Source organism: Dicentrarchus labrax, unplaced genomic scaffold, assembly GCF_905237075.1.
Source record: "Dicentrarchus labrax unplaced genomic scaffold, dlabrax2021, whole genome shotgun sequence".
In the NCBI taxonomy this organism is placed as follows: domain Eukaryota; kingdom Metazoa; phylum Chordata; class Actinopteri; family Moronidae; genus Dicentrarchus; species Dicentrarchus labrax.
In genome coordinates, this window is record NW_026136707.1 from 17,587,515 (window position 1) to 17,601,163 (window position 13,649).

Below are 13,649 nucleotides of genomic sequence, written 5' to 3' on the forward strand. Positions count from 1 at the left end.
ACAATGAACAAATCTTAGCAAAACAGTCTTTTAGCAGCTAAAAACATTTTGCTCTGAATAAGACTTGATAAATACAAGGTGGACATTACATTGTTTGGAAAGTATGGTTCTTGTTAATTTTAGCTCCTTACAAAATTATCTGAGCTACAAAATATATTATCCAAGCTCAAATAGTATCTTGAGCGTCACCATATGACACATCTATCTAAGGTTGTATACTCTGGGGCACTCAACCAGGTTCTTTTTCCAGCTTATATCAAGGTTCGTCATGGTTGTCTAAACAGAGAAAAAGAAAATTCCATGTAGTTTGTCCCTGCTCAGCTGCAAAGGAAAGATCTAATCTGTGACACAAAGAGCTAATCTAATACATCAATAGCCTGTAAACCCCATTGGAGCCCTGTTTTTTTAGGGTGTTTGCCCTCTAACAGCCCCTCTCCTTCCCAGATCACTGTGTCTATTACTCATTACTGCATAAGTGAATTTGACAGACGGCTGTTTTCATCTGTGACCCCATAACACCCAAGGCTAGAGGGTGGGACCAATAGTTACACTACTCAGGAGCCATGATGACATCAATAAATTGAATTCAAAAAGTTATCTCTGGTCTTATAGACATCAAGAACTATATCCTGTGACAAAAATGGCTCCAGTGAAAGTTAGTTGTCCACTGAAGTAATGCTAAATATGTAACTGTTGTATATTTTTAATATATATAAAATCACTGAAAAAAAAAGAAAAAAAACATCTCATCCAAACCTTCCTATGACAGGAATTTCCTCAGACTCATTTTATTCTCTCCAGTTTTTTAGGCTTGTGTGTTTATAGTCAATTAAACACTCCAGGAAGTGAAACCCCAAAGCAACTAAAACAGAGTCAGTCTGATCAGTGATCAAGGTGATAGCAGTGCTGTTAAGAGTGAGAGGCCGAGGCATCCTGGGGAGACATGTCCAGTAACATAAAAACAGCAGGTTTCAACATACTATCAATAGTTAGTACAAAGACACACGAAAGCAAAAAGCAACACAACATGATAACAGATGAAAGAAACAGCCTCATTAAAATTCCATTTGTCATGCTTTCTGTTGATCATTTTATCTATAAGTCTATCCTTTACACCACTATCAAACGGTGTGATTTCAAAAGAATACTTCAGTGTACAAAAATCTTTTTCCCCAAGAAGGCCCTTCCTTAAAATTCAATTAACTCTGTTGATAAATAAACGAGGGAATTGTATCATCTGAAGGCCGATTTGCATGCTCCCATATTTTTCCACCATTTCTGAGGGACCAAATAAAAATCCGAAATGGGAGACTAACTATTATGAATATTTCTAAGCTAGTGTTTCAAACCAATGTTTGAGTCTCCCTCATTCAGGTTTAGCATAACATTATATGTGGGACAAAAAGAAGACTTTGGTAATGCTGCTCTCTTTGTCCAAAGAATAATTTGTACATCTCGCATGTTTACTGTACTTTGCATACATCTGCAACTGAATTGTGCCGATGTACACAAACAGTATATACTGGGAGTGTGTGGCATACAGCCTGTTGGCTCACCAGCATTTAGTTGATTATTCATGCAGAAGTTAAATACCAAGTAATGGAATTAGTCTGCGAATTGCCAAAATTGTTAATTAGCTTCTGCAATCTTAGCTGTTGTGGTCGAGGTATGCTGACTTGTACAGTATTTGTGAGTCTATGTGCAACAAGTACAAAGTAATCGCATTCAAGGTAAAATAAAATGACAACATTACTTTAAATCATTACTTTTCTACTTCTATAAACTCATGGTTGAAGTTGTCCTTGAGGTCACTCACTGTAGTTGCAAATAGCTGTGCTTATAATTTTAGATGTCCCATTTGAAAAAAAAAAAAAAAAGCAGGCAAAAAAAAAAAAAAAACATAAAAATACTTTCATGAGTTCTTAATGTTAATCCTCTTAGGTCAATACTGCAATGAAACACTCAGCTGAATGAAGTTAAAACCTTGTAAAGGCTAGTAAATGCTACATCCTCTTTTTTCTTCCCTCTCACTGCGTCTCTCTCTGCCTCTCTCTTTCCTTGGCTAGCTAAAGCTATTCATTAGCTCCAGCCCCTATGGCAATGAGAGTCTTTAACCTCCATTAGATCTAATGTTGATATGTTTCCCCAGCAAAGAGCCAAAACAATTAACACCCCTTCTCACATTTCTCTCCCCTTGGCCCCTAACCACATCAAAATCTGGGCCCACCCGTTCATTACCCACCCCTGAGAATGCCCTTGGGGAGGAAAAAAGTCAGATCCTTGGCTGTTGTCGTTTGTATGGTATGCAGTGAGAAGCCAGAATGAGTTAAAAGAAACTTGTCAACAATAATGAAGTGCTATATCCCCTACAACGTTGCCTTAACATGATATGAAATGATACTTATTTCAATGAACTACTTAATCATGATAATACTTTATCATGATGAGGTAACACCCACTGTACTAAGTGTTTGCTGCTGTTTTTATAGCTTCTTTAAAGCTTCAGCAACAGTGGTGGTAGTAGTGATCTTGCTGCAGTAGGCAATTGTTATTGAATTGCAGCACAGGACAACGTACTCTGCTGAGTGCAAGTTAGCTCTAATGCACCTTGGATCTTTTTCAACCCCTCCTCCTAGAAATAACATTTATACACTAATTTAAGTTAAATGTAATGCATGCCATATTTCTTTTTTATCAACATAATGAGGACACATTGTTAATAAACATCTGCTAAGTGACAAAAGTTTGACACGCAAGTATTTGCAAAATGTTCACTCAGTGACAACATACTGTATGTTCAATATCTTTAGCAACTAAAGCATGATTTATTTATTTATTTATTTATTGGTTAGGTTTTGGAATTCACGGCACTTGATCAATCATGGTCTTGATTTAATAATGGATAAGACACCAGTGAGTTGAAGCATGTGACAGGACGTGATCATTTTATTAATGTTCAAGTCCATAGGATTTAGTGGCATCTAGCAATGTAGTCACAGATTGCAACTCCCTCGATTCACATTCCCCTCCCCAAGCGCAAGGGAGAAACTACAGTGGCCGCAAAATGCATGGTAAACGTGAATGGCCCTATATGGTGCCATGTTGGTTTGTCTGTTCTGGACTACTGTAGAAACATGGCGGCTCGACATGGTGGACTCCACGGAAGACGACCCACGGCGGAAAACAGTTTATTCTAATTTAATGAAAACATAACGATTCCTATGTTCAGGTCATTATACTCATACTAATACTGAAATACATATGAATTTTATATTCCATTTCTGCTAATAGACTCTCCTAAATGATACATACTGGACCTTTAACTGAAACCACAATCTTTTCCCAACTTTAAACAAAGAGCTTTTGTTGCCTAAACACATGGGACTTAAAATGCAAACCCCAGTCTCAGATGTCAAAGTCCTGAGCTTTGTGTGTTTCTTGAGAAAACATAATTGGCAAAATAAATTAGTAAATGTAATTTCTAGGAGACAGGATTGTCTATTTGTGTAATATAGATTAAAATGAGGGATAAAAAAAATTATTTAAAAAGTCATGTTACTTTAGCAGAAGACTTGCTTTTAATATTCTGCAATGCACATGTTGTATTGAGTCCCAGTATTAATTATTTAGTTCATTTTGGGCAACCAAAGTCCACGTGGTGCTCTTTCCTTTTAAATATATACAAAAATTAAGATTGCTGCAAAATTAAAGGTCTTTTTTGAGTATCATCTGCCAAGTTGAAGGCTGATTAAAGCAGAGACATAAAAGAAAGAAAAGTAGATGAATTTGAGTGCATCTCAAGGAGACTAATGACCTATTAATATATTATTGTATATGGGCAGACCATAATCGGAAGTGAATTTATTTATTACCTGTTGCAGAGCGTAAAATATATAGTCTTGGAAGAACTGTGCTGCACATCCAACTGCTGCAAAGCACCTTTAAATTTAGCAACAATTTGAGCTCGGAAGCTCTTAGTCACATCAAAACTGGGGAACACCACCCCTCCACGTGTTTAGCTGTCAAGTGCATAATGTCTTGACCTTCTAATACCCAGAATAGACCTCTTTTATTATCCAGGAAATTCCTAGTTTCCTTACCTATAGGTGTGGTGCAGTTGTCTGTGTATCAAATGTCTCACAGTAACACCAGTGGTCCTCTGACTCTAACCCACAGCTAAATAGTTGAGTTGCTCTGACGCAGTTCAGGGAGTATGTTGGAACCAATGCGTGAGTGTACATGTTTGTGTGCGATGTTAAAGGGAAGAGGTCTAACAGTTGTGATGGTCCATTGATATCGTTGATATTCATCTAATCTCCCCTCTTCGGGGGGAAAAGGAGTTTTGGTTTCAACACTTAATTTGATAATCTGTGAGAAAAGCACAAAAGGGACATTCTGCGGATTCTTAACCTTTCCTCAACTTTGGCACTCCCAGAGGCAGGAAAGGAGTATCTTTCACCACAGTTATTAGTTCACAGAGACACCCTTGACCTCTGCGGTGGTAGCCAACAGTCAACATAACTGATGTTATTGTAATGTAGGTTCAGTCTCTTTGACTTCTATTGGAGTCATTCAGGTCTAAGTGTTGGCCTAGTTCCTTGAGGCCCGGGTTCAAGCACATATTGATTTTAAATCACCTAAATTAGGTTAAATAATAAGACTACATTGCCATGATCCCATACTAACAGCTTAGCTTTAAAAAGTAAAAAACGACATTAACATGGCAACAGGCATTTTTTAAATTAAATTATGTGTGATTTTTTAATGAAGATTTAAGAAAATACAACTTTAAGGAAAAAAAGTAGATGAAACAAAGATTGTAGCTACAGAAGGATATTTTTGTTTGTTTACACATAAGTGACTGTCATACATGCACATTTAGAAGGAAAAAGAACTTTCATTTTCAACATTCATAAAACCTCATCATGTGGTTTGTAAAGCACTACTGCTCTGTTCGTATAGTCATCTGGTAAAATTGTGTTCATTTTACGTGTCTGTATTTATTTGTTATAGGCTATCATATTGTTATTATCATTTTCTATTATCATTATTTTTACAAGTAGGCCTATTTATTAAACAAAATGTACAGTAGGTGTGAGTCAATATTATTTTTAAGTTGGACATGAGTCATGAGTGAGGTGTCTATCATACAACAGAGTAACATAGAAGGTTTCTGTTCATTTTAATACCTTAAGAGGTTCAAACTAGTCTATCAGAGAAGGGGGGGTCACTATCCTTTGATGTGTTTGTTTTATATTCTGAAGGTGAATGTAGTGAGTGTATACAGTACAAAAATGTTACATGAATACACATAAATAACAAACAATACTGACAGTGGATAAATATATATATATATACTTCCTACAGAAGGCATAAAGAAAATGAAAATAAAGATGAAATTGGTGACAAGAAATTTAAAATGTGTAACACAGGCTGTTAAATAAAAAGAACGCGTGCACTACCTGAGTGGCTTTTTAAAATGAGGCCATTAAGCCATAACAGCTTATGAAGAGCCTCCTGTAGATTTACATGATAAAACTATCCAATATGAGCAGGCTGAGGGTTTACAAAGGGAGAGAGTATTCAGAAATCCTCAAGTTATGCCGCGTGTACGTGTGCACGCGTGCGCGTGGACGCTCGTGCGTGGCACACGGCGACGGATACAGATGGTGAAAGCCCATCTGTTTCGAGGAAATACATTAGAAGGTGAACGTGTGGATGAGTTTTAAAGAGGGATGGACGGCGAGAGGAACCGGAACAAAGTTTCCCCGTAGTCTCTCTCTCTCTCTCCCTCTCTCTCTCTCTCTCTCTCTCTCTCTGTTGAAGAGCTTGTGGTGGTAATGAGAGTTTAACAAGACCCAATAAATCAGTTAACGGTGATGGTTTATTGCCCTCAACACGTGTCATTGTTTACCAAGAGTCACATTTCCATAAAAATAAAAAAAACAATAAGAAAAAAGTAACTACTACGCAATTATTATTATTATTATTAATATTATTGTTATTATTATTATTGTTATTATTATTATTATTATTATTATTATTATTATTATTATTATTATTACTACTACTACTAGTAGTAGTGGTATTATTATTACTAGTCGTATTTTGAATATTATTATTACTAAATCGCCGCCTTCCCTTATTTTAATATTGGCCATCAAGTATTTTTTTTTTTTGTCGCTTTCTCTAATGTCTCTTTCATTTCTATTTAGAGAGATGTTGTGTCACCTCACTCAGACCCCCCCCACCACCACCACACCAACCCCACCACAACCATCATATTTAGCCCCCTGCACACATTTCCAGCGGGTTATCACAATTGCCATTCCTCCCCTCCTTTCTGATGTGTTACCCAGATTACCATCAGTGCCCCTCAGATATTTTTAACAGATCCTCGGCGCTCGGCAATATCCACTCGGAGCCATCTGGTGCAGATCAAAATCTACTGACTTCTTGGGCTTCAGTCGTTAAGGCATTAAATCTAGATCTACAGAATACCCCCCCGTTGACTCAGGAGGTGGGCGATATAAGAATCAAAATCAAATCAAAATAGGACTGTTAAAACATGAACGCCCCCCTCTCGCGAGCCACATGGCCGTGTCAGGAGTGGACAGCGGAGGAAAGTAGAGGTTATAAAGTCCGACCCTTTTCTTTTTCTGAGCTGGAAATTGGATAAGCGGTTCAAGAGGAGGTGACCAAAAGCTACAGCATCCGATTTTCTTTTTAATTTAACTCTGGGGGATTTTTTCTTTTTTTTTTTCGTAAGCCTGTTTTATAAAATCAAATAAAATATAATTGTGCGAGAGTCTAATCAGCTGTGTGTTAGTCATTAGAAATAAAATAAAAAATCCCAGTTACAGTGAAAAGGTTTCTGAACTATGACCGATAAATAAATTCCTTTTTATCTTTTTTGAGATAATGTGTGTAGTGTATAATTTGAAAGTAACTGCACATCCCTTAAATGAATTTAGAGACTGAAAATGTGCATATGGAAAATATTTTATGGCGCCTGCAAGGACCTGCAGACTTTACAGCACTGGTGCCTCGGTGTTTGAGTTGTCCCTGGCTTTTCCTCATTCCTTTTCACTCAAAACAAGGAAACGTGAAGTGGCTCTGTTGTTACAAAGGACAACAACAGTTTAAGTCCACACACACACACACACACACACACACACACACACACACGCACGCACACACTGACGTGCACAAACACGCGCCCGCGTGCAGATGGAGGGGGGGGAGAATTTGGCTGATTAAACCTTTATGAAGAAATCAAAGGAAACCAAAACAGAAGTCAATAAAAACATACATAATTAATGAATTATACGAGAGATTTGCATGGTTTTCGACTTTTGGAGGAAAAGCGTCTTGAAATAAGCTTTTTAATCTTTAAACTTATATCGCAGCCACATGGCTGAAATGTAATACTTAATTTATTTTTTGGGGTGATTTTCTTAAATGATTTACCTTAAAATAACTCAGTCTAAACACAGTTAAACTAAACTATTATATCGATTTTATAAGTTTGGAAACCCGTAGATGAAGAACACTACAAAGAATAAATCAAATTCAGAGGAGGACACTTTTGGTGTAAATTAGTTACTAAGAATTAAATAAACGCACCAGAAGCCGGTGATACCTAATACTAATTCCTCTGCCGAGTGGCATTTTCCTCCTTTAATTACAATTTAAATCTATTCAAAGTAAGTTCCTTCTTCTGACGGGTTTACTTCCCCTTGTGTCGGACAGCTGTAAAATCGTGTAGACAGGTTGTCATACAACAATCAAAGCCTTCGGTGAATGGACTCTAATGCTTGAACATTTAACATACAATAAGTCCAAACACGGAGAGAGAGAGAGAGAGAGAGAGAGAGAGAGAGAGAGAGAGAGAGAGAGAGAGAGTCAGAGAGAGAGAAAGAGAGAGAGAGTCTGAGAGAGAGAGAGAGCGAGAGAGAGAGAGAGAGAGGCCCCAGCCAATGTGCTCACTCTATATTCACATTATCCACATTGCTCCAAACGAGGAGGAGCTTGCAGGCTCAAGTAGGGGATGCCAATCAAAGCATCAACTTCAAATTGTATCTGAGAGATCAGCCTGGAGACCTCAGGGCCAGGCGCGTCAGTCGGAGCGCAATTGTTGATCAGATCACATCCAGCGGACTTTGCGCGAGAAAAGAGAGGAAGCCGAGATTTAAGAGCGGGTTGTTTTGACTGCATACCACTGTATGTCTGTAGTAGCTGTGACTTTGGCTTAAACACTTTCCCTTCACTCCTCCGGGTTCTTTTTTTTCTTTTTTCCTCTCGCACACTTTTTCACGCACAGTTTGTCGGACGAATACAGCTGTGCGACAATTCGGCGGTGGAGATGTCTTTCCCCCAGCTAGGCTACCCGCAGTACTTAAGTGCCTCCCAGGCGGTGTACGGGGGCGAGAGACCGGGAGTGCTTACGCCTTCGTCCCGGGGAGGGAGCACCGAAATCGGAGGAAGTCCGTCCGCCGCCGCAGCGGCGGTCACGTCGGTGTTGGGCATGTACGCCAACCCGTACGCACACAACTACAGCGCTTTCTTACCTTACACCAGCGCGGACTTGGCTCTTTTCTCGCAAATGGTAAGAATACATGTTGGTTTTTGTTTGTGTTGACGGATTGGTGGCGCACAGGCGGTTGTTTATTCTCGCTGTTCCCACCGCTGTGCGAAAAGAAAAAAAAAAAAAGCATCCAAGGCAGGCTAAGTAATCTAAAAACAAAAAGCATTAAGAAATTAAAATCATTCCAGACTGATTTTTAAAATATCGATCGCTAAATATTAGTCGATATTTACTAGATTTTTGAAAGTTCTGCGTCTTGTTGGGCTAGTGAGAGCCAGAAATGTGAAAAGTTTGATCTGTGACTACAAACAAAAAGCAGGAAAAAAATCCGACTTTTAATGATTTATTTGCTCATAAATCAAAACATGTAAACAAAACATGTAATTCAACCCAACCATAACTGTTATTATCTCAGCTTGTTAGAATGATCGATTTTAAATACATTTCACGGAAGAAGAAAAAAAGACGTGCAATAGCTCTGCGTTTCATCATGCACCATGTACAGAAAAAAGTTTCTACTCATTCCCTACCCAGGCCAGGCTATATATATTTTTTTTTTTATCAGATCGTTAGAATTAATCTCTGCCATAGAACAAAAGCTTAGTCTATAAATATGCAATAACTTTTAACCGTGTAGGCTTTTGTTTGTCCACAGTATCCTCCAGTCATGGTTGAATGTCATGTGGATTTATTTTTTTTTCCTGCGTCTAGATAAAGAATTGTCAGACATTTATTGGCCTAAAACACACCTGACGATAATAATCAACTTGCAGTGTGTTAATGTATTGGATAATGTGTGCACCAGGCCCATAGGCAGTGCATAGCGCCAGAGCTTCAAACCACAGCTACTATCCAAACTCCAAGCACAGGCGTTGCTTGAGCTGATCGATATGCTTTGAGTGTTGTCTCCAAAGCAAATATTAAACGAGGAGGAAATGTGGCACAAACGCAGTAAGTGCGGCAAACTAAACTTGGGCCTTCGAAACTGTTTTGACATACTTTGAGGAGTGTGGAGGGGGAGTTTGGCAGGTACACGTGAAAGCTGGCAATATGCATGCCATCTGCGCGTCCACGGTGATGCAACGAACTTTCTCTCGTCCTGTTGACTTCATTTGTTCCGTTATTACTCTGTCATGTATGAAAACTGTTTGCTAATGGAAGGTCTCTGCCTTTTTTTGAGTGAGTGTTTGTGCAGGCGCAGGTGCAGCAGGCCTGTGGCATGTTGCATTTTGCAAGTTGAGAAGCTTATTTGTGGAAAGCTCAGAGTCAGGTGCAACTGCAACTCTTTGATCATTTAGCCAAATTGTTTTAAATGCAGATAGATACAAAGGCCAGCACGCGTTTGAGCTACACTGTAAAAGAATTAAAGAATGCATTTTTACAATTCAGTGTACCAAACTAGATGTGCATTTTACATGTTCTGCTGTTATAACAAATTATCCTTTATTTTCAAGGGATCCCAGTATGAGCTGAAGGACAGTCCTGGTGTCCATCCTGCCAGCTTCGCAGCACACACGTCTCCGGCCTTCTATCCATACGGCCAGTTTCAGTACGGGGACCCTGCCAGGCCCAAGAACGCCACCCGGGAGAGCACCAGCACCCTGAAAGCCTGGCTCAATGAGCACAGGAAGAACCCGTATCCGACCAAGGGGGAGAAGATCATGCTGGCCATCATCACCAAAATGACGCTGACACAGGTCTCCACCTGGTTCGCCAACGCCAGGAGGAGGCTCAAGAAGGAGAACAAGGTGACCTGGGGAAGCAGGAGCAAAGAGGACGGCGAGGACGGTAACTTGTTCGGCAGTGGAGACGAGGCGGAGAAAAACGAAGACGAGGAGGAGATTGATTTGGAGAGCATAGACATAGACAAAATCGACGACAACGACGGGGATCAAAGCAACGAGGACGATGACGATAAATCAACGGAGGGGAGCAGGGACCACAGGGGCGGTGTCGGTGCAGGTGGAGAGTTGGACAGCTTGGAGAGGAGACGGGCCTTCGCCCTACAGGCCCATGAGGCCTTTGACAAATCTAAGAGCACAATTTCAGTTCACCCAGGGAGTAAGGAGAACTCGGACGGCAACAACAACACCAGAGTTTTGTCCCCGGATAGACCCGGGAGCTTTCCTCTCCCGTCTAACAATAAGCCTAAAATATGGTCTTTGGCAGAGACCGCCACTAGTCCCGATAGTTCATCTCAGAAACCCACGTCTCCTTGTGCCCCGGCGGCCACCACACACTCGTCAGCGCCCCACCACCAGATTCAGACCCACCCGGCCTTCCTCCCCAGTCATGGACTGTACACTTGCCAGATTGGAAAGTTCCACAACTGGACAAACGGGGCTTTCCTGGGCCAGAACTCCCTGCTGAATGTGAGGTCGTTTCTGGGAGTAAACCAGCACCATCACCACCACCACCACAACCACCACTTGCCGGCCCAGCAGCAGCAGCAGCAGCAGCAGCAGCAGCCGACATCAGTGGTGGTGTCGCCGGTAGCAGCTGCAGCAGCACTCAGCAATGAAAGCAAGGCCCCGCCAGAGACGCACAGTCCCAAGCACATAGGTAGGTAACAGTCTGTCCGCGTGCACGCGCGCACACGTCACGTACAAGCGCTAAGCATTTATACTGAACCTATGTATGTGTGTTACATTAGGGGTTCAACTAACTGTTTCTTTTTTGGATATAGAATTATAATAAAGTGTGCACATGCATGCAGACTACCTACACAATCCACAATGTCCACGCTACATACACAACAACATGGGCTCATATTTTGTTTATTTAGACATGTTCACATAAATATATATATATCAGAAAATATATAGGCCTTTATCAAACATGCCAGTGCTCATGAGTGTTTATTTCCTTGTAGACCATGAAAACGGTGTAAGGTCTGATTCACCTCCAACACAGACCCTGAAGTCTTCCTTTCGACCCATCCATGACAGGTAAGACACGTTTTTACTGTTTTGCTTTTTGTGGATTGTTTGGAAACACGTCGAGTCCCAGCCTTAAAATGAATTATAAATGTAGAATGATATAATTATTGCATTAGTATTTATGAACTCAGTTGGACATTTTCCCCACAGTAATATCTAAAATAGAAGTAATTAAAATAAGTCAAATTAAGCATGGACATGGACGTTGGAGTAGGCCCAGGATCATGATGAAATTATAAATACTGTAATTATCCAACCAATAAATACGGTTGTTGGGGATGTGGTAACCGTTTAACAAATTCCAGTATATAAGCCTAAAGTTTATGTCTGGCCATTTTTTTTAGCTTATTTTTTTTCTACACAAAACAACAATAATAACACTGCAAAATAAAATAAACAAAGATAAATAAAACACAGTTTGTTTTGCGGGTTACAGGGGTCTTGACTTCCATCCCACACCCCCTTTAATTCCTCCCCTCTGGGGAGAGTGTGGCTACTTATCAAGTCACCGAGTAAAACGGGCTCTGTCTGGGCTGTGTGCTTTCCCTAAAGACCCCTGGGAGACCCGGAGCCCAGGGGAGCGCTCTCACCGAGAGGGGGAAAAAAGTTTACCTCTGTTTCAAGTATTACAAAATACCGCCTTCTTCCTATATGACGGTTGCATAGCTGTCCATGCAACATGTATCTTGTAATATGTGCAGAGGTAAAGAAATAACAAGCATGCAAGTGAATTATAGATACATAAAGAGGATTTTATTTTTCCACATGCTATAGTATGCTCGGGTTGTAAAAATACGAATTATGATTAATCTCCATATTATTATTATTATTATTATTATTATTATTATTATTATTATTATAGCAGCAAGTGAGTGGTTGGAGAGGGGGACTGCAGTCTGTTTCATATCAAAACTGTTCAGCCAGCAGACACTTGAGATGCATATTGAAACCCGCTGTCCAAACACGGCGGGGGTATTTATCTACCTTTCTGTATTACTCTTTATCCAGATCCTCTCTGCCTTCCAGCGCCAGGAGTCCACAAGACGCCACGCAACGGGTCCTCACTGCTCTCTCCTCGGCTTGATCAAGACATTTTTTTTTTCGTGCTTGAAAAAAAAAGAAAAGAAAAATAGAAAAAAGACTTTTCACTCCCTAAAAAGGACAATGACGAATAATAATGCAGCGTAGCATTCAGTCGGTACAGAACAAATGGCGTAATTTGGTAATATCCTGTGGATGGATGGATTACTTCCTCTATTGTTGTGTAGCCTATAATCGCGCCTATAATGTTACTCTCTCTCTCCACTTTGCCCAGGCAGGCTGGGACATTTTGGTAGGCTTTTTACTTTGTTATTATTATTATTATTATTATTATTATTATTTTTGTCTCTATCTTGTGTTTTTGGTGTCCTTTCTTTAATGTAAATACCAAGTGATTTAAATTTGTAAATAGGAAGCGTTGAAGGAATTTGTCCAGATCGTATATTTTGCCTAATAAACTAAATGAAATTATAGAGAAAACCCAAGAGTATGCTCAGCCTATATTTCTTTTTCACGTGGATTTAATGTTGTTATTATTATTATTATTATTATTATTATTATTATTATTATTATTATTATTATTATTATAACAAATAATCATTTGGAAAGCCAATGTAGGCCTACTGCCGGTCTTCAAGAAGGGTGGGAATGGGAGAAAAAAAATATATTGGCAGTGTGCAACCAGGCTTAATTTTATTCAAGTTTGGGAGGAAAGCAGCGTGGATGCATTGAGGTGCTAATAAGTGTCCAGATGGTTGCTGGTGACAGAAAATGGACAGGAGCAGCTGGGAAGGTCATTAAGTAATAATATGGGAACGCCCAGTCCAAACAAAATCAAATGGTTAAAATCTAATCTGTCAGAGAGAGAAGTCGATTCGAAGATAAATTATTAATATTTTAGTTTTTTTTTGTGTGTGTGTGTGGGGAGGGGAGGGGAGAGGGGGCATTGTCAGCCTTGTGGAGCAGGGTCAGTGTTTGGGGTCCTGTCTGTTCCGTGGCTGATAGAGATCATTAGCCTATAAAAGCAGCTTCTTTGCTCCTCAATCGGTGACCAAAAGCAAATATTGATTTACCACAGCAGC

General features: G+C 39.8%; 1 protein-coding gene across 1 annotated transcript; it reads left to right on the forward strand.

Annotated features, from left to right (window-relative positions):
• Positions 1-8,037: 8,037 nt before the first annotated feature.
• Positions 8,038-13,052, forward strand: irx1a (iroquois homeobox 1a). Its single transcript, XM_051407388.1, has 4 exons — positions 8,038-8,608; positions 10,042-11,149; positions 11,460-11,535; positions 12,535-13,052. The coding sequence occupies exons 1-4, from the start codon at positions 8,366-8,368 to the stop codon at positions 12,608-12,610; spliced, it is 1,503 nt and encodes a 500-aa protein (XP_051263348.1). The 5' UTR covers positions 8,038-8,365; the 3' UTR covers positions 12,611-13,052.
• The last annotated feature ends 597 nt before the right edge of the window (positions 13,053-13,649 follow it).

Excerpts from the sequence above, each read along its gene's own strand:
- irx1a (XM_051407388.1), top strand. The coding sequence starts at position 8,366 with ATGTCTTTCCCCCAGCTAGGCTACCCGCAGTACTTAAGTGCCTCCCAG. Across the intron at positions 11,150-11,459 it reads GCACAGTCCCAAGCACATAG|ACCATGAAAACGGTGTAAGG; the intron begins GTAGGTAACAGT and ends ATTTCCTTGTAG. Across the intron at positions 11,536-12,534 it reads TTTCGACCCATCCATGACAG|ATCCTCTCTGCCTTCCAGCG; the intron begins GTAAGACACGTT and ends CTCTTTATCCAG.